This window comes from Nicotiana tomentosiformis, chromosome 1 (genome assembly GCF_000390325.3).
Source record: "Nicotiana tomentosiformis chromosome 1, ASM39032v3, whole genome shotgun sequence".
In the NCBI taxonomy this organism is placed as follows: Eukaryota; Viridiplantae; Streptophyta; class Magnoliopsida; order Solanales; family Solanaceae; genus Nicotiana; species Nicotiana tomentosiformis.
The window spans coordinates 34,005,858-34,028,008 of record NC_090812.1 but is presented as its reverse complement, the minus strand read 5'-3'; the positions used below and the strand labels follow the sequence as shown (position 1 = coordinate 34,028,008).

Below are 22,151 nucleotides of genomic sequence, written 5' to 3'. Positions count from 1 at the left end.
CTTCCTAGTTCTTAGATCCTTATGGTTGCTATCAGTTTCGTCCAGACCATATTTAACAGTAGCGGAACTTTGTTTTAAGCGCAACGCAGACACAGGTAAGAGGCAAAAGAGATCAGTATCTTGAAGAGAGAAGTGGAGTATTATTTTATTGACGCCACTCAAGAACCATGGTACAAAACATACAAACACATACTTCGTACATTTAAAACTATCACAAAACGGATCCCAGCTTTGCATGAAACCGACGATAAGACTCGCAAAGAGGCTTTAACCATTGACAATGGTCCCACCTGCAAAGCCAACAAAACAAATTTTAGACCCTAATAATCTAATGGAACGTATTAAACATAACAATGCAGAGCTTGGCTATGTAAAGGTTCCAAGTTACCATTAGGGTGGATGACTTGGCCAGTTATATAGGAGGATTCAGGGCTAGAAGCTAGGAAAACATACGAAGGGGCCACCTCTATAGGCTGACCAGCCCTTTTCATTGGCACTTGTTTCCCAAAATTCGCACTTTCCTCTTCAGTAAACGAAGCAGGAATCAGTGGTGTCCAAATTGGACCAGGGGCAACGCCATTAACACGTATTCCCCTCTCAACAAGCTGAAGAGCAAGTCCTCTAGTAAATGCAACTATTGCACCCTTTGTAGCTGTGTAATCAAGAAGCTTGGCATTCCCCTTGTATGCAGTCACTGATGTTGTGTTTATTATGCTGCTACCTTCCTTCATGTGTTTCACAGCATGCCTTCATCCAAAACATCATTTGAATTCTGTCAAAACGTTATTAATCCCATTTAATATCAGAATTTTTATGTTATGTTATAATATATGTCCTAACAGGACTTTACTATAGCAGTCACCGAGACTATTTTAGAGAGGGTTAGTTGCAGCATTGGTTCTAAAGACTGTTTTAGAATAATACCAACCTGGTGACAAAGAAGTAAGAAAAGATGTTTGTTCTAAAGACTCTCTCAAGCCTCTCCTCATTGATCTCCTCAACAGAGGTAGCCTCGTACTGCTCTGCAGCATTGTTCACCAGAATATCAATTCGCCCATAGGAATTCACAACCTCATCAACCACCTTCTTGCAGTTGTCATCAAATCCTAAATCAATCGGCACCGCCATTGGATCCTTTGCATCAGCAGCTTTGGCTTGTCTTAGCAATTCAAGTGTGTCTTGCGCATCTTTCTCTTCTTGAGACTTAACGTAAGTGAAGGCCACGGTTGCGCCCTCCAGGGCAAAGCAATGGCAGACTGCTCGTCCTATGCCAGAATCGCCTCCTGTCACCAGCGCTACCTTGTCCTTCATAAATGATCATAGATTATTTTTCATATTAACAAAATAAAGTAAGAGCACTACGTATTCACTAAACTAGCCTATAGAGGAACATTCTCCTACATGCACATGCTCTATCAACACCTCCAAAATTATGGTATGATATTGTGCCTTCTTCATATTTTGTTCGTTTATACAAGATGATCTTCCATAATTAGAAAGTATGTGAGATTAATAACCTAAATAAAATAAGACTAGTTATTTGTAATATGTTAAATCCTGCTAATTTTGAAACTAAAGGCCATAGTAGTACGTAGTTACACTTGGAGGAAAGAAAATGAAGTAAATGAATTACTCGAAGCTTGTTGGCAGGCTTATAATCCTGGCTAGAATGGTGAGGAGTGGGGTCCATGGCATGTTCTTTGCCAGGCTGAGTTTCCTGTTTCTGGGGTGGGAATGTTTGGCCACCAGACGCCATTGATCTCACTATCACCGTCGGAAATTCTTCTCTTTGTGGTGTTATTTCGAGTAGCGAAAAGGAAACTGCAGGGAGAAAACTGATGAGGGCTACTGTCTATAAGGTGAGTGGTGAAAGTGGAAGATAAAGCTCTAGTCGAATAAGGAATTAGAAAACGAGAGAGTACATACATATACGTGGTAAAGTAAATCAAAGTAGTGAGTGCGGAAGAATAATTATTTGGGAAATTAAAGCTATTTATTATATATGTACGGAGGAAAACGGTGGAAGAGTAGTACGTGTCTTGTTCAGCCGCATGCAGCGGACACGTCGGTAGAAACGGACGTCATATGGGCTTAATTTGGAGGACAAAGAGCTTGATCCTCTTATACTATTGTCTTTTTCGCTAGGAGGAAAATGTGTTTAATTTGTTGGTGTTATAAAATAAATACAGTAAAGAAAAGACAAGTATAAAGATAAACTGATATATTATTTAAATTTTAAACTTATGTACATAATGAATTGAATTCTCCTTTATTTATAGAAGAAAGGAAGTTGCTGTGTAAGCTGCTACTGCAAGCTGATGTGTAAGCTGTTACTGCAAGCTGTTGTGTAAGCTGCTACTCTAAGCTGTTGTGCCAGATATAGATAATCTTCTATCATGGGTAATATTTATCCATAACGGAATACCGAAAGGATAAGTTTCTTCAGGAGACTTATTTTCAATAGAGTACTAAATAGATAAATATATTTACGGCGGAGTCTCATATGGATAAACTTCTTCAGGAAGTTTATTTACAATGGAGTACTAAATGAACATCCATAATATAATATATTCATAACACTCTCCCTTGGATGTTCATTAAAAGATAATGTGCCTCGTTAAAACCTCACTAGGAAAAACCCTGTGGGAAAAAATCCTAGTGAAGGAAAAAGAGTACACATATTTAGTAATACGCATTGCTAGGTGCCTCATTAAAAACCTTATAAGGAAAATCCTGTGGGAAAAAACCTTAATAAAGAAAAAAGAGTACATCGCTTATTTTACTCCCCCTGATGAAAACCTTGTTTCAAATATTTAAGTCTCTGCATTCCAATCTTGTATAACATCTTCTCAAAAGTTGAAGTTGGTAAAGATTTGGTGAATAAATCTGCCGGATTGTCACTTGAACGGATTTGTTACACATCAATGTCACTATTTTTCTGAAGATCGTGTGTGTAGAACAATTTTGGTGAAATGTGCTTCGTTCTATCTTCCTTTATAAATTCTCCCTTCAATTGGGCTATACATGCAGCATTGTCTTGGTATAAAATTGTGGGTCTTTTCTCACATTCCAAACCACATTTTTCTCGAATAAAATGAATTATTGATCTCAACCATACACATTCCATACTTGCTTCATGAATAGCTATTATTTCAGCATGATTTGAAGAAGTAGCAACAATAGATTGCTTTGTGGAGCGCCATGATATGATAGTACATCCACATGTAAACACGTACCCGGTTTGAGATTTAGCTTTATGGGGATCAGATAAATAACCTGCATCTGCATAACCAACAAGATCTGCACTATCTTTGTTAGCATAAAACAAACCCATATCAAGAGTTCCCTTTAAATATCGCAATATATGATTAATCCCGTTCCAATGTCTCCGTATAGGAGAAGAACTATATCTTGCAAGTAAATTAACAGAAAATGCTATGTCAGGCATTGTAGCATTAGCAAGATACATTAGTGCACCAATTACACTGAGATAGGGTACTTCGGGACCAAGGAGTTCCTCATCCTCTTCTGGAGGTCGGAACAAATCTTTTTTCACTTCAAGTGATCGAACAACCATTGGTGTACTCAATGGGTGCGCTTTGTCCATGTAAAAGCGTTTTAATACCCTTTCTGTATAGGCAGATTGATGGATAAAGATCCCGTCTGCTAAATGTTCAATTTGCAGACCAAGACAAAGTTTTATCTTTCCAAGATCTTTCATCTCAAATTTTTTTTTAAGATATTCAATTGCCTTTTGGAGCTCTTCTAGAGTTCCAATAAGATTTATGTCATCAACATAAACAGCAAGTATAACAAATTCTGAAGCCATTTTCTTTATAAAAATATATGGACAAATAACATCATTTATGTAACCCTCTTTCAGCAAATATTCACTGAGGCGATTATACCACATGCGCCCAGATTGTTTTAAACCTTACAAAGATCTTTGTAATCTGATTGAGTACGTTTCCCGAGATTTTGAATATGCTTCAGGCATTTTAAATCCTTCAGGGATTTTCATGTAAATCTCATTATCAAGTGACCTGTACAGATAAGCTGTAACCACATTCATTAGATGTATTTCAAGCCTTTCACGTAAGGCTAAACTGATGAGATATCGAAATGTTATGGCATCCACAACTTGTGAATACGTTTCTTCATAATCGACTTCAGGTCGTTGTTAGAATCCTTGTGCAACAAGGCGAGCCTTGTATCTTTCAACTTCATTTTTATCATTCTTTTTTCGCACAAAAACCCATTTATGACCAACTGGCTTTATACAGCAGGTGTTTGGACTACTGGTCCAAAGACCTCTCTTTTAGCAAGTGACTTCAATTCCGATTGAATTGACTCTTGCCATTTTGGCCATTTTGGCCAATCAGATCTTTGTCGATATTCTTCGACCGATTGGGGTTCAAGATTCTCACTATCTTGCATAATGTTAAGTGCAACATTATATGCAAAAATATTATCCACCACTATTTCAGATCGATTTAAATTAATCCCATCACCAATAGAACTTATTTAAAGTTCCTCACTCATTTGAATCTCGGGTTCATTGATTTCTTCAGGAATCTCAGAACTAATCAGATCTTGGGTCTCTTCAGGAGATCCCTTCATAATATTATTTTGATCATTTGTCAATTTTCTTTTTCTAGGATTTCGATCCTTAGAACCCAAAGGTCTACCACGCTTCAGGCGTGCTTTAGGTTCACTAGCTCTCATGCTAGTAGATGGTCCTGCTAGGACATCAATTCGGATAGGCACATTCTCTGCAGGGATATGCGACTTAGTTATCCTTTTCAAATCAGTAAATGCGTCTGGCATTTGATTTGCTATATTCTGTAAATGGATGATCTTCTGGACCTTCTGATTACATATAGGGGTACGTGGATCAAAGTGAGATAATGATGAAACTTTTCATACAATTTCTCTTTTGATTTCCTTTTTCTCTCCCCTAATTGTGAAAATTTTGTTTCATCAAATCGACAATCTACAAATCGAGCAGTAAATAAATTTTCCGTCAATGGTTCAAGGTAGAGAATAATAGAGGGTGATTCAAACCCAATATACATTCCTAACCTTCTTTGGGGTCCTATCTTATTACGTTGTGGTGGTGCTACTAGCACATCCAAAAATTTGTAGATGGGTAATATTTGATTCATGACCAAAAACTAATTTTGACAGAGAATATTTATTATAATGTGTCGGTCTGAGACTGATAAGTGATGCTGCGTGCAAGATAGCACGGCCCCAAGCAATAATGGGCAATTTTATTTTCATAAGTAGTGGTCTTGCTATCAATTGTAGTCGTTTAATAAATGATTCTGCAAGGCCATTTTGAGTATGAACATAAGCTACAGGATGTTCAACTTTTATCCCAACTGATATACAGTAATTATCAAAAGCTTGAGATGAGAATTCTCCAGCATTATTAAGGCGAATAGCCTTTATAGGATAATCTGGGAACTGTGCCCTTAATCGAATTATTTGGGCTAATAACTTTGCAAACGCCAGGTTGCGAGATGATAGTAGGCACACATGAGACCATCTTGAAGATGCATCTATTAGGACCATAAAATATCTAAACAACACACTTGGTGGGTGAATAGGTCCACATATATCCCCATGTATACGTTTTAAAAAGGCAGGGGACTCAATGCCAACCTTCATTGGTGATGGTCTAGTGATCATTTTGCCTTGATAACAAGCATCACAAGAAAATTCATCATTTGTAAGAATCTTAAGGTTCTTTAATGGATGCCCACTCGAATTTTCAGTAATTCGTCTCATCATTATTGATCCAGGATGGCCCAAACGGCCAAGCCAAAGCACAAAAGTATTTCAATCAGTAAACTTCCGGCTTACGATAGAGTGTGCTTCAACTGTACTAATCTTTGAATAGTATAAGCCAGAAGATAAAGTTGGTAACTTTTCTATAATGCATTTCTGGCCAGAAATATTCTTTGTAATACAAAGATATTCCACGTTCATTTCATCTATTGTCTCAACATGATATCCATTTCGGCAGATATCTATAAAACTCAACAAGTTTTTTCAGGACTTGAAGGAGAATAATGCATTGTCTATTATAAGTTTTATTCCCTTAGACAGAAATACAGTAGCTCTTCCGGAGCCTTCAATCAAACTTATATTACCGAAAATTGTAGAAACATTTGCTTTTTCCTTATGCAAATAAGAAAAGTATTTCTGATCTTTGAATATGGCATGAGTTTTTCCACTATCAATTACACAAATATCTTTATGATTGGTCTTTGATCCAAACATAATTTGAGGATTATCCATATTCTTCAAAATGACATAAACAAAATAAATATGATAGTAAATATTATTTTCAAAGCATAACTTTTATTTATGTACAACAATTACATAACCATACTATCTACTGCAAACAACAAAAATTAAAATATTTATATTTTTACAGATTCACTACCGATCACATGACTTGTTTCTCCTTCTGGGAGTACAAAAAAATCAGCTACATCCAAATGCATGAAGTCTAAATTATTTTGAGAAATAAAATTTGTTTCGGCATTTTTCTCTGTCTTCTTCAGGGAGGCTTGATACAGCTCAACCAGGTGCTTTGGCGTACGACATGTACGTGACCAGTGCCCTTTTCCTCCACATCTATAGCATGTATTTTCTGGCTTTGCTGCTTGCACCGCTTCATGCTTTTGTTCCTTCCTTTTCCACTGCTGGTGGTGAGGAGGGTTCTTTGGTGCATTGTTATTATCACGATTAGAGTTTCCTTCCCGACCACGGCCATGACCACGAGTGGGGCCACGTCCTCTTCCACGCTTAGCTTGGTAGAAGTTCGTCTCATTCACTTTAGGGAATGGACAAGAACCAGTAGGTCGGCTTTCATGGTTTTTCATTAATATCCCATTATATTGCTCGGCTACAAGAAGATATGAGATAAGTTCAGAATACTTTTTGAATCCCATATCTCGATATTGCTGCTGCAGGAGCATATTCGAGGCATGAAAAGTGATAAAAGTTTTCTCTAACATATCATGATCAGTAATATTGTCACCACATAGTTTCAATTGGGAAATAATACTGAACATAGCAGAATTATACTCACTGATAGATTTAAAATCTTGTAGCCTTAGATAAGTCCAATCATAATATGCCTGTGGAAGAACGACCATCTTTAGGTGGTCATATCTATCTTTCAAATTATTCCACAGTATGACTGGATCGTTAACAGTAAGATATTCCATTTTCAGGCCCTCATCAAGGTGATGGCGTAGGAATATCATTGCTTTGGCACAGTCTTGGTTTGATGCCTGATTTTTATCTTTATTGGTGTCTGCCAGACCCATCGCATCAAGATGAATTTCGGCATCAAGCACCCAAGACATGTAGTTTTTGCCCGATATATCCAGGGCTACAAACTCAAGTTTAGAAATATTTGACATTATTTAAAAAAAGAAAGTTCGTACCTCTAATACTTCAAAGTTTCTCGAGATGGCAGAGTCTCGTGCTGATAACGTATTATAAAATAAAGACAGTAAAGTAAAGACAAGTATAGAGAGAAACTGATATATTATTCAAATTTCAAACTTTTGTACATAATGAACTGAATTCTCCTCTATTTATAGAAGAAAGGAAGCTGTTGTGTAAGCTGCTACTGCAAATTGCTGTGTAAGCTGCTTGTAAACTGCTGCTGCAAGTTGCTGTGTAAGTTGCTTGTAAGCTGTTGTGTAAGCTGCTACTCTAAGTTGTTGTGCCAGATATAGATAATCTTCTATTATGGGTAATATTTATCCATAACGGAGTACCGAAAGGATAAGCTTCTTCAGGAGGCTTATTTCCAATAGAGTACTAAATAGATAAGCATATTTACGGCGGAGTCTCATATGGATAAATTTCTTCAGGAAGCTTATTTACAACGAAATACTAAATAAACATCCATAATATAATATATTCATAACAGTTGGATAATTGTTCTTCGATTATTGTTGACTTCTTGTACATGTTTGTTATCGTTGTTAGAAGTAATTAAGAAAGAAAAAAATAAAGAGCAATCTGCATTAACGTTTTTCTTGATTACTTTTGAACTTTTTTAGCTGCGAGCATGATAAGCATTTGCGAATTGCGGGGATATTCATTAATTAGAAGTAGTCTTGTAGAATTAATTAATGAAATGTCATCCTTATGGTAAAATAATACTCCATTCATTTGTCTGAAAAGAAGGATTAACGTAGGCGATCATCTTAATTAGAAAATAAGGATTAATAAAGAGATTGAATGACAAAAAAATAAAAATTAACGTGCACATCAAAGAAAGGTGCAATATAATGGTTAAGTGTTAAATGGGAAGAACTCTAGATTGCATGCTAGAATACTTATCACTGACTCACAAAGTGTTGACATAAATAATTAGTGAATAGAAACTAAGCATTTTACTAGAATACTATTTGACCATGGCTAACGTTTGACGGAGTAATACAAGATCCTTTGTTTGTGCGATTGTTGCTTGAAGAATCACTATTTCCTCCTCGTTTGCTGCTTTCAAGTCTTGGATTCTAGGCGAAGTATTATCGTTTTCCTTCTTGAGGATCATCATATATAGTATGGCATATATATATCTAGCTGCTTCAGTTGCGTTTAGTTTAGTGTTTTCAAAACACATACTCTCCTATACAACAGTCAACAGATGTTGAAGATTAATTTCTTCCAAACAATATTCGTGTATCTGAATCTTTTTACATCCAATTGGTCAGTGTACGTGACAGAAATCCAAATCGGGATTTAGAACCGATCGAGTAGGTTTGTCTTCAACTCACCATTTGGAGCGAGGACTGAACATTTATTTCTGTTATCAGCCTTCAAAACATGAGAATTAATGACGTTTCACATTTCAATAGCAATTAATTTGAAGTAACAAATTCCGATTAGTCACACCTTTTTTTCTGCTCTTTTTCTTTTTGGTATAAGATTGTATAACATGAAAACCAAAACTCTGAATATATGACCTCAAAAGTCATAGATCTTGTCCTTTTTGATAAAATAAAAGAGAAGTATTCAAATCTCAAGAGATAAAGACATATAGGTGAATGTAGAGATGATATATAATACTTCTCGAGTTAACAGGTGCCACTAAGACGTATGTTTAGAGAAGCTGTAAGAGGTTACTTTCTTCGTCAGCTGCTTTGCATGTCCGCCACGTGTAATTTCCCATGCAAATTTCGATACGGCGCTCAAACTTAACACTTTCCCTTTGCTTTGACGATAAGACTTTGGCTTCAGAGAACTAACCTTATATTTGCATCTCTCCCCACTCTACTTTATAGCTTGTTTTCTCGATTGTTTCTTCTATTCTCAAGCAGAAATTAAATCTGGTAGTCTTATATTCCACTTTTAAAAAAAAGAATAATTAAATTGATCAAGTGATATCTGATCAGAAACAATGGCGTCACTTAGGGTTCCTCCTGCTGCTTTTTTGTTTCTGTTTGCTCCTCTTCTTATCTGGGCTCCCGTGAACTGCGATGGTGCACACTCTCTCCCTCTCTCTTTCTTTACATTTTTTTGAATCTCATTAAGGCTCTTAACTCTTCGTATTAAGCTTTGTATTTAATTTATGTGCACTAACAGTGAAATGAAATTTGACTTGTCTTAATTTTTTTATTACTAATTTCACTTTTATTTTGATTACGATGTGATAGTGTTTTACAGAATATAACTATGGTGATAGTGTTTTACACAATATAACTATGTATAAAAACTGAACTAATAAGATGCTTTTTGTAAAAGGCTGATTAATTCTTTAGTTCGCAGTAAATGGGCAATGGACATAGTTACGGTAGACAATTTGGAGTGCCTATATTGTGTTGCTTGTCAAATAACGCAGAAAATGATCACATATTATGGATGTCTACTCTTAAGTAATGTGAATATTAGCAAAAGATCTTCTTTAATTAGCGTTTGGTCCTTCATTATGTTCTTATTATACACATAATACTGATTCAACATTTCAACGCCAAGATACTGGAGGAACGCTCGAACTATGTAAACGTATATGCAAAATTTTAAAAATGAATATGTGTCTATATATAATTATATATAGAGACGGGTATATACATATATAATAGGTACTCCCTCCATTTCAAATTAAATGAGGTAGTCTGTTCCAAAATAAATGAAATATTTCTAAATTTGAAAATAATTCAACTTTAAACTCCCTTAATGAGAAGCTTTTATAACCACACAAATGTCATGGTCCCACAAAACTTTTACCCCTTATGCTTTTAAGGCTACAAGTTTTAAATTTTTTTTTTTTTCTTAAACTACACGCCGAGTCAAACTAACTCATCTAAATTGAAATAATAATAGGATCACAAATTAAACATTCTAGATCTATATTTGTCTTCGTTTAGAGATATAATTAATTTGTTTCCAATTTGTGTTGATACGCAGATGAAGGCCATGTACTTTCGGGGATCAACAGTTACCGACAATCCCACAACTTACCAGCCCTAACAAAGCACGACAAAGCAGATTGCCTAGCCGACGAAATAGCGGACGAGATGCAAAACCAACCATGCCCCAGGGGTGGCATTACCCCAAGTCCAGCACCTCAATTCACACAGTACCCTAAACTCTTGGACAAGTGCGACATAGACATTAACACGACAACGGACGGCATTATCCTCCCGGTTTGTGTCCACGATCGTGTCGCGACCCTCGTGCTGACCAACTATACTCAGTCCCAGCATGTGAGGTTCCTCAACAATTCTAAGTACAGTGGAGCTGGAATTGGCACTGAGGATGATTGGACTGTCCTAGTCTTGACCACGAATACTGTCGGAGGAAGCTTTGCTAGTGGAGCTACTAGTTTGATTAGTCATGTGTTTGGTTGGAGTCTTTATAATTTGCTGTTTTCGTTGTTAGGTATGCTCCTAGTTAATGTTTATTAGTATGACGGTAAGTGGTCCCTTATATCTGTATTCGTTGTATCTTCCCGTATGTGTATGTATTGCAAGGGGTTTAATTTGTGTAGATCAAGCTTCATGTGCTTTTTATGTGTGGTAATTAAGTAATTTCTAGACTGAATTAGATAGTGAATTTCAATGCTAATTACCTGAAATACTGAATGGTTCCACGAAGGATAGTTATGAAATTGATCGTTCTTGTCCAACAATTCCTGTTATGTATCCTTTCATGAGGTATTGTGTTGTATCGTTTTGATATATATAATTTTTTTTATTATTTGTCGTCGTAAGAATAAACTTGTAATATTATAAAGAAAAATTAAGTAAAAAGTAAGAGACGAGTAGAATTATTATATAAAAGATAAAATAATATTAATTAATAATAAGGAAAGGTAAGATGAAAGAAAAAAAATAAGGTAATAATATAATTATATCAAATCGATTGTTATATTATGTGGTATTTTTTGTCCAAATGGTAAATGATTTAATGATTTAATAAAATTTGAATAATAATTAAAATAAATATTATATTCAAAGTATAAGTAATAACCATCCGTAATTCGGCTAAGAGACAGAGTATTTCTTGCTGGGCAATTCAAAGGGAAGCATGCATCTAAAGCTTTTGCGTCTCCCAAAAAGAAAAATCTTGAGATCCAAATTTATTTTAATAGTATTACTTTTATGATTTTATTTTTACTTGGATAATATAGAAGTTGTAGAAAGAAAAAAGTAAAAAAAAAGTAATAATAATTTCGTGCAAGGCTATATTGTATAATGACATAAGAAAGCATTAAATCTTATTTTCAAGTATACAAGTTTGCAATTTTTATTTTCAAATTACAATTAATTTTAGTTCTCCAGGGATGCATTTTCTACTATCGAAGACTACCACGTTTATTAAAAAGTTAAATCAATATTTTAAAACTCATTACTTTTTATATATATATTATTTAATTGACTTAATTGATAAAAAAGATATTTTCTTGTATGTTGCACTAAATGTGGTAAAATCTCGTTACCAAGTTTTAAATTTTTTATTTCACGTTTTCAAGTTTTTAACAAAAGATATGTTTTAGGATTTTAAATTAAATTACTCAAATCTTTATATTAGTGTTTGCCCCAAAAATGAGTAACAATTAAATTTGTACGCAGTTTTAAAGATACGTGGTTTAATTCAATATGCATAATTAATAATAACAGGTAAATAAGTTTAAGATAAAATAAATGATCAAACCAATCGCAATGCAATGTCCAAGCCTAATCTTAGAGTGAACAGTGGAATTCGTCCTCGATTGGACCCTCGGTAACAGCTCGGTCGCGAGTGAAGGAAAGAACAAATGAATAATGCCTTGAACAATAGCTAGAAGACAAAAGTAAACTTTTATTGCTTTGATTTGTGTGTTACAATGTGTCAGAATAAAGAAAACTTTCCCCTTTATATAGTATTAGAATTTCAGTTCTAGTACAAGTCTAAAAAAGGTAAAAAAATCTTCTTTTTTCGGTAAATATTGATCTACAGTTGATACTGAACGGGATTCATGCCGCAATATCCGGTTGAGGGCGAATATTACGACCCTACTCGTCATGCATAGCCGTTTACTCCCTCCCCCCTCCCCCGAGGTCCAGAAGCTATACTTAGACCTGGTCTGTCATATCACCGTATATCACCGTATCCGATTTTATGTTCATCGTTCATTCCCCCGGGTTTAGATACGAGGGGTTCCTGGGCCTCGATTATAATCACTTCGAGTTGTGCCTTCCCTTTATTCCTTCGGTGGGGAATCGAAAAAAACTCTGCCCCGATTTTACCTGTACATAGATAGTCCCCTCGTTTCCTGGAGAGTAGATTTATTGAAGCGACGGAAAATAATAAATTACCCCCGGTTCCTTCTTCCATATGCTAGGACCGAGTTGATGGGTCAACAAAACGTCCAATCAGTTGCGTCGTTCTGACTTCGGACACGTGTTAGCCACCGGGTGATCGTCCCCGAATGCGAAACATCACGCAGTGATTACTCTTTCCCTATAAAAGCTTCGATATCCTTTTCACTTTTTTACTTTCCGATTCTAGAGCTCTTCGACTTATCCTCAAATTCTTTACCTATTCCTAACTCCTTCCAACCTTCACATCTAGTTTCCTAGATCTTCATATTTTCATCTTCAAATTTTCATACTCCTTCCTCAAATATTCAAATATGACTGTCATATCTTTATCCTTATTTTCAAATCTTCATCCTAACCTTCAAATCTTCATCCTCACCTTCAAATCTTTTTATTTTCCAGAATCTGATGGCAAAAATGTCCAAATCCGTACCTCAACAGGTCGTTCCTTCAACTTCCAACCCGGCTACGGATGCCACGGTGGCCGTTCCCAAGGTGGATCCGGAACCTCCTTTGAAGAGCTTCGTTCCGATGGGTTGTTCTATTGAAAACGACTTCAAAGTCGAGAAGGCCTCCAGTCAACAGGACCGAGGCGAGGGAGCATGGAGGTACATATGCTACGTTATTGAGTACACACTCCCCACAGTTCGGGCAGACTGCAACTGGGAGGGCAAAGAAGTGGTCGTCCCCGGGCCCAACGAAGACATCACCACTCACGTGGAGGGGTATCTAAGTGTTTACACTTACCCCTTCACACTCGCCCCAGTGGGCCCTTGATAAGTGAGGATTTTGACTAGTTATTAGCACCTTTTTGCTTTTGTTTTAGTCAGAAAGTATTGATTCATATTCCCGAAACTAATGAAAATGTGCAAATTGCAAGAATGTTGGAAGTTTGGTCTCCTACGATGAAATCCGACTCAAAAATGAGTGATCTGAATCACAAGGCAGTAAAGGGGACATAATCAAAGAAGTGCGGTCCGTAGAAGGATTTCTGCGGCCGCAGAAGAAAGTGTGGCTAAAATTCCATCCGCGGTTGCAGACCAAGTGAAAGAACCCAGCATGACTTTGGCTAATGTGCGGCCGCAAAACAAGGTTTGCATTGACAAATTATTCGAAGTTCAGAGAGTGTGCAAAATACCAAGTCGTGAAGCCTTGCTCAAGTGCGGCCGCAGAAGATGCTTCGCAGCCGCAATCTAGAAATGTGCAGCTGCAGAATCCAAGCTCCTGCCAACTGAAGAAATCTGCGGACCGCACATGGAATTGTGCGGCCGCAGAACCTCGGGGCATTTTTGTCAGCGAATTTTTGGCCACTATAAATAGACGAGTTTTACATTTTTAGGTCAAGTTTCGAAGTCGAGCTGTTGTAGCCGTTACATATTTCCATTTTAGGAAGTTTGTGACTATTTTAGTGTTTAAATATTATATTTTATCATTTTAATCTTAGATTATGAGTTTAATTAGCATTTCTTCTTTATTTTCTTCAATTCCCACTATGAGTATCTAGATTTTTACTAGGGTTGTGACCCAACCCTAGTGCGTAAACCTTATGGGTACTTAATCTAATGCTTATTTATGATTGAGTGTTGATTATTTAGCTTAGTTTATGCTTCAATTTTAGAATTAATGGTTGCAAACATTGATTCATGCCTTTTTGATTTACTCTCTATTTGAGAAAGAGGGACCTAGTCTAGTATAACTTGGCTAACAAGGAATTGGGCTAATTGAGGATTTGATTAGCCTAATTAAAGGGTTCAAACTAGAGATAGTGAGAACCCGACTTGATCTCATACCCATTTGGACTTGAGAAAGCCAAATTGGGAAAAATCACTCTTTGACCGAGAGGTTTTGAGTGGGTAACGTAGAGTTGAGAGCTATAATACACCCCAATCAACAAAATAAGTATTAACGTATTTTACCCATTAAGTGAACACTTAGGTTATGATCACATCCCTAGGCCTTTTAATTATTTGGAAAAACACCAAAAATACTGATTCGCTTCTAGTTTCTTCTCTTAACTTATAATTGCTAGAGTAAATTAGAATTAGAAATCAAAACCTTTTGTGGAAGTGCAATTTAGTTATTCCTTTCGTTTTCGTCAAATGTATACTCCTAACACCCCTAGTAACTCCATGTGGAAATCGACCCCGACTCTTGTTGGGTACTATTCTTCCAACGACCATTTCCACTTACTATTGAGTGCGAATTGGACGTGGATCAATTTTTGGCGTCGTTGCCGGGGAGCTAAAACGTTGTTAGCTATATATTTGGGTTTGTTTTTAGAATATCTTCTTTTCCTTCCATGTCACTAACTTGTGTGAGAAATTTTAGGAACAACAATGGCATCAAACAATGATCTCAGAAATGTGCCTTTGGGGGATGTAACGGCGAGGATGAGCAAGTTGAGGAGGTACCTCTTGAACCTCAAGCCAATAGAAGAGTCTGGGTACCTCATGACAATGTGCCCGTTCCACCCCCAACTCTACCATGATCGGCTCCACACCGGATATTGCCCAATGAAGGTTATGCTAGTGCAATAGTCCATCCCCATATTAGGGCGGACAACTTCCAAATCACCAATGTGATGATCACTTTGCTTGAGCAATGGGGATTCTTCACTGATGCTCAAACATAAAATGTTTATAAATATTTGAAGGGGTTTGTGGATACTTGTTAGGGGAGCAAACAAACAAATGTCTATGTGCAAGAAGATGGTAGTTTTGATCAAGATGATTCCTATAATGAACAAGAAGAAGAAGTGTAGTATGTGAATAATTTTCAAGGGCAAAGAAACAATTTTCAAGGCCCAAGCCAACAACAATGACGACCTCAAAATAATCAAGGCAATTAGAATTCTAACAATCAAGGAAATTGGAGTGGAGGCAATGATCAAGGGAATTGGCATAACAATAACAATCAAGGAAATTGGAGTTGAAACAACAAAAAAAATTGTGGAGGTAACAATCAAGGCGGATGGAACATTAATCAGGGCACCCGTGGGTCGGGTTTTCAAAGGCCCCCAATGTACCAACATCCAAGAAACCCATCTCCTTATCCTTCCCATGGTTCGAGTTCTTCAAACAATGAGATGGGGTGTATTGAAAATATATTCAAGCAAATGATGGAAAAGAATTCCGATTCAGATGCTTAACTTACCTCGCACAACACATCAATCTGCAACCTAGAAGTTCAAATGAGGAAAATCTCTCAAGCCTTAAATTCTCGTCCTAAGGGGGAACTACCAAGTGACACTGTGGTAAACCCAAAGGGTGGTAACAACATGGGGCATGCCATTGCGGCTATCACAAGAAGTGGGCGCGGCAGGAATGCACCCACATCAAGTAGAAGGCAACTTGTTGATGATGATCAAGTGATGCAAGAAGAAGAGATCCTGAACAATGTGGTACAACCTAATGATGAAGTTTGGATTGATATTGATGATAGTGTGGAAGAGACTCAAGATAGAGTGAACCCTTCTAGGGAATACATTATTGACAAACCAGAGTCGGTAGTGCAAAAGGTTAAGGCACCATTTCCTAAGCCTCCACCTCCATACCCTCAAAGGATTGCCAAGAAAAATGGTGAGAATCAATTCAAGAAGTTCATTCAAATGATGAAGAGTCTCTCAATCAATCTGCCATTAGTTGAAGCTTTGGAACAAATGTCGGTTATGCAAAGTTTATGAAATATCTTGTAACAAAGAAGCGGTCAATGAACTTTGAGACCATCAAAGTCACTCATCAAGCATTCAATGGCTCCTAAGTTGGAGTATCCCGGTGCTTTCACTATTTCTTGTACAATTGGAAGTGCTGAGTTTGCTAAAGCTCTTTATGATCTTGGGGCAAGTATCAATTTGATGCCCTATTCGGTTTTCAAGACTTTAGGAATTGAGCAACCAAGACCCACCTCTATGAGATTGCAAATAGCCGACCGTACCATAAAGAGGCCCTTGGGAGTGATTGAAGATGTTTTGATTCGTGTTGATAAATTCATTCTTCCGGCATATTTTGTCATTCTAGATTGTGAGGTTTATTATGAAGTACCAATTATTCTTGGGAGATATTTCCTTGCTACGGGTAAGGATCTTTGTGATGTTGAAGGCGGAGAACTCACTTTTCGGGTTGTTGATGAAAAAGTGGTATTTTATATTTATAAGTCCATGCGGCAACCAAATAGCAATGAGGTTTGTTCTTTTGTGGACTTGGTGACCGATGTTATTGTTGATGAAACAAGTGCTACAATAATTGTTGGTGATATGTTGGAGGCTGTCTTGCTTAACGTTGATGATGACGTGATGGATGGCTTCTTGGAATGTGTGAATCCTTTGCAAGGAATGGGCTCGTACAACTATGCACCCCGAATATTGTCCTTGGATATTGAAAATAGGACAACTCCTCTGACAAAGCCTTCTATTGAAGAGCCTCCTACCTTGGAGTTGAAGCCATTGCCTCCACATCTTCGGTATGAATTTCTTGGTCCTTGTTCTACTTTACCGGTTATTCTTTCCTCTTATTTGACTAACATGCAGGTAGAATCCATATTGGTGGTGCTATAAAAGAGGAAGAAGGCTATTGGGTGGACCTTGGCGAATATTCAGGGGATAAGCCACGCCTTTTGCATGCATAAGATCAAGTTGGAGGATGGCACCAAACCATCTATTGAACATCAAATGAGACTCAATAAGGCTATACAGGAAGTTGTCAGGAAGGAGATTATCAAGTGGTTAGATGTCGGGTTTGTCTACCCCATCTCCGATAGTTCGTGAACTTCTCCGGTTCAATGTGTCCTAAAGAAGGGGGGCATGACGGTGGTCACCAATGACAAGAATGAGTTGATTCCTACAAGAATAGTAACCGGTTGGAGGGTATGTATGGACTATCGTAAGCTCAACAAAGTAACAAGGAAGGATCACTTTCCACTTCCTTTCTTAGATCAAATGCTCAATAGATTGGCCAACCGTGCTTTCTATTGCTTTCTTGATGGTTACTCGGTCTAAAACCAAATTCCCATTGCTCCGGAAGATCAAGAGAAAACAACCTTTACATGTCCCTATGGTACTTTTGCTTTCAAGTGGATGCCATTTGGTTTGTATAATGTACCGATGACTTTTTAAAGGTGTATGATGGCTATTTTTACGGACATGGTGGAGGAATACCTTGAAGTTTTCATTGATTACTTCTCGGTGGTTGGAGATTCTTTTGATGATTGTCTTGCGAATTTGGACAAAGTATTGGCTAGATGTGAAGAAACAAATTCGGTGCTCAATTGGGAGAAATGCCACTTCATGGTCGAGGGCATTGTCCTTGGCCACAAAATCTCAAGTAATGCAATTGAAGTTAGCAAGGCAAAGATTGAGGTGATTTCTAAGATTCCACCCCCAAATTCGGTGAATGGTATGCGGAGTTTCTTAGGCCACGCGGGTTTTTACCGGTGCTTCATCAAAGACTTCTCTAAGGTGGTGAATCCATTGTGCAAGCTTCTTGAGAAGGATGCTAAGTTTAACTTCAATGATGATTGATGAGAGCTTTTGAGTTATTGAAGCTCAAGTTGACAACTACTCCCATCATAACCGCTCCAAATTAGAGTGTGCCTTTTGAACTCATGTGTGATACAAGTGACGTAGCGGTTGGGGATATTTTGGGGCAACGCTTCAACAAAAAATTTCATACGGTCTACTATGCTAGTAATACCATAAATAGTGCCCAAGTCAACTATACTGTTACGGAGAAAGAGCTCCTTGCTATTGTGTTTGCAATTGAGAAGTTGCGCTCGTACTTGATGGGTGCAAAAGTCATTGTCCACACGGATCATGCGGCACTTCATTACCTTATAAGCAAAAAGGACTCCAAAGCTCGGTTGATGAGATGGGTGCTCTTGTTACAAGAATTTGATATTGACATCCAATATAGGAAAGGTAGTGAAAACGAAGTGGCGAACCACTTGTCTCGTTTAGAGGAGGAGGGGAGGCTGCATGATGGCCTTGAAATCAGTGACTCCCTCCCAGATGAGCAACTTTTGGCAATTTCAATGAAAGAGGTGCCTTGGTTCGCGGATTTAGCAAATTTTCTTATGTGTGGAATCATTCCGGATGAATTATCTTCAAGCCAAAGGAAGAAGCTCAAACTGAATTGTCAAGATTATTATTGGTATGAACAATACATTTTCCGAATTTGTACGGATGGGGTGATTAGAAGATGTGTACCGGAAGAAGAGCAAGGTGAAATCATTGGGGATTGTCATTCTTCGCCATATGGTGGTCATCATGGTGGAGCAAGAACGGCGGCCACAGTGCTTAGTTGTGGTTTCTAGTGGCCTACTCTTTACAAAGATGCTAGTGAGTTAGTGAAAAGATGTGATGAATGTCAACGGGCCGGTGGAGTCTCAAAGAAAAATGAAATATCTCTCACAACCATTTTGGAGATTGATATTTTTGATGTGTGGGGTATTGACTTCATGGGCCCTTTTGTGAGTTTTTGTGGAAACACCTACATCTTGGTCGCGGTGGATTATGTGTCCAAATGGGTTGAGGCCGTTGCTTTACCCAACAATGAGGCGAGAAGTGTGGTGGCTTTCTTGAAGAAGAATATTTTCACAAGTTCTAGTACTCCACGTGCATTTATAAGCGATGGGGGGCACATTTTTGCAACAAGGCTTTCGATACTTTACTTAGCAAGTATGGTGTTACTCACAAAGTCACGACTCCCTATCACCCACAAGCTAGTGGGCAAGTGGAAGTCTCCAACCGGGAGATAAAGAGTATCTTGCCTTGTCTATTTGTGCAAGAAATTGTAAAATCTAAGTTGAAAATATTGTCTGCTAGTAATTTTTTGAAATATGCGGCCTCACATGAAATTGTGTGGTCCGTAGATTCGGATTTTTGGCAAATCAGTGAGGTGGTAATCTACGGTCGCAAGTCAAATTGTGTGGGTCGCAGATTTCCCCTTGCGGCCGCAGATTTCCCATTTCTCTGTCATCAGAGTGTTAACATTTTTATAACTCAGAGGCGCGGCCACAAGTCAAATTGTGCGAACCACACTTCCCTTTTGTGGTCGCACAACAAAAATATACGGACCAGGATTCCCCATCTGCGGCCGCAGGTTAAATTGTGCGGACTACAGACCACTTATCCTGCAAGCATGACAAATTGTACAACCCTCACTGTATTATATGGTTTCTTCTTTACTTACATGTCTCCTGTATGTGTATGAACATTGAATTGCAACTAACAATCTCCTCTGCTTGATACAGATAATGGTTCGATCAAGAGGACGAGGAAACACTTCAAAAGGGAGAGGTGAATCCTCTCGGGGTCGAGGCAAAAGTGCCTTGCCCCTTGGCTAGCCCAAGACAATAAGAAAGAAGACAACAACCAGCAGAGGGAGAGGTTCAGACCTCTCCGAGTCTAGCTCCTACGTCCCGTCTAGGGAAGATACCAGCTCAGGGACAAGCCATCTTCATCTCACAACACCTATGAGGGGTTGGAGAGTGCTAGCCAAGCTTCTGAGCCATCACCTACACCAGTCCCTGAGGCTCCTGTTATACATGAAATCCCCGATGATGGCAGAGGGGGTGATGCTACAGCTTCAAGCCTTGAATGATCAAAGGAGAAATAGGTTTGAGAGGATCACTTTGTCAGCTTGGCATCCTTCAGCAGTTTCCGTATGTAGTGGCTAGTGAGGTCGCTAACTCTTGAGTAACAATTTCTGAAGAAGGACTTGGAGAAATATAACCCAGCTATATTGAGATAGTTCAGGGCATAAAAAGGGTTTATGTGGTTCTCCGAGAGGGTAGAGGATGCCAAAGAATACATCATCCGTGAATTTTATGCCAATGTTGCTCATATCAAGAAAGGGTTGAAGGTGACCAAAGTGCGCAACCTCAAGGTAAGGTTTGATCAGCATACACTAAATGCGTATTTGGGCTTTGAGGATGTTGAGCCGAAAGAATATCTGGATAAATACGTACTGAAGGATGAAGTCCGACCTTGGTTTGCTGAGATTCTAACACCACCAGGGCCACCACCACCATGGATCACTGCTGGGGTTCCCATCCACCGAAACACTCTAATTTTGAGGCGAAGGGGTGGAAAACCATTGTCTGCAGCAGACTGGACTCGAGCTAGAACGCGACTTACCTTCATATCCCTCGGGAAGTGCTCTTGGCATCCATTATGGGCGCCATACCCAATCAATATGGGTGTCGTTATGTTAGCTAACATTTCAGTGTTTGCACGGCAGGACAGCACGACCTACCCATATCCCAACACTATCACAGAGTACCTCACCGATGTAAAGGTAGAGCCGAGGGATTTTGATACCAAGGTGAAGGCAAAGAAGGCCTTCGATTGGTATTCTCTGATGGATGCGAGCAACCCAAAGAAGAAAGTTCAACCTTCTACCACCACAGGCCAGTCTGATGAGCCAACAGTGGTAGTTTCTGAAGCAGCTGATCTCCTTCCACTTCTGTTGAGCCTTCCATCAGTGCCACTGCTAAACCTCCACCATCATCTTCAACTCCTACCATATCCCCTAGATTTTCTCTAAAGTCAGTGCTCGTGCCCACAATTCCCCTATCTGTTCTGCGAGTCTTCAGACATTGGCGAGTCTTAACAACTGGATGCAGACAACTACTTCTAAGTTGTCTGACCTGTCTAGTACCATTGCAGCACAATCCACTTCTCATGCACCACAGGCTCCTTCTGACATTGATGAGACAATGAAGAAGATATTGGAGAACCATAAGAGGATCATAGATACCTTGGTACAGCACGGGTCAGTGATTGAGGAGCTGGGAAAGGAAGTAAAGAAGATGAGGAAGTCCCAAGTGAGCAAGAAATCAGTGGACAAGCTCCAGAGGGAGGTGACTAGACTTGTTACAGTTGGCGACCTTCCTTTTGACATGCTGCTTGACCCACACCAGTCCTCCCCAGATCCTTCAACACCATCTACACCGGTAGAACCAGCTGGCTAGTCTGACGAGCCAGACCTTGCTGTCAACACTGCTGAGGTAGTGCGTGAGATGTTCGTCAACCCAACCACATCTAGATTTGATGATGATGAGATTCAGTTGGCTGATCTTGAGAGAGATGATATTACTGGGGACACTGAGATGTTCAAGGATCCATAGGGAGTTTTCTTCACCCTCTCCTCTTTTACTCTTATTTTGCTAAACATTGGGGACAATGCTTACTTTAATTCGGGGGGATTTGACACATTGGTACACTTTGATACATTTGGTCTGTAATAATTTGATGATACTCTTTCTCTTCTTATTTTTACTTATCTATCTTCTCTCTCTTCTCTTATGTGTATTTAT

At 38.4% G+C, this 22,151-nt stretch overlaps 2 protein-coding genes across 2 annotated transcripts; one reads left to right on the top strand and one right to left on the bottom strand.

Annotated features, from left to right (window-relative positions):
* Window positions 1-120: 120 nt before the first annotated feature.
* Window positions 121-1,969, bottom strand: LOC104120006 (NADPH-dependent aldehyde reductase 1, chloroplastic). Its single transcript, XM_009631649.4, has 4 exons — window positions 1,634-1,969; window positions 929-1,305; window positions 389-747; window positions 121-290 (listed from the first exon to the last, which is right to left on the bottom strand). The coding sequence occupies exons 1-4, from the start codon at window positions 1,754-1,756 to the stop codon at window positions 268-270; spliced, it is 882 nt and encodes a 293-aa protein (XP_009629944.1). The 5' UTR covers window positions 1,757-1,969; the 3' UTR covers window positions 121-267.
* Window positions 1,970-9,266: 7,297 nt separating this feature from the next.
* Window positions 9,267-11,025, top strand: LOC104089220 (uncharacterized GPI-anchored protein At3g06035). The gene is made up of 2 exons (XM_009594064.3): window positions 9,267-9,518; window positions 10,444-11,025. The coding sequence occupies exons 1-2, from the start codon at window positions 9,437-9,439 to the stop codon at window positions 10,941-10,943; spliced, it is 582 nt and encodes a 193-aa protein (XP_009592359.1). The 5' UTR covers window positions 9,267-9,436; the 3' UTR covers window positions 10,944-11,025.
* The last annotated feature ends 11,126 nt before the right edge of the window (window positions 11,026-22,151 follow it).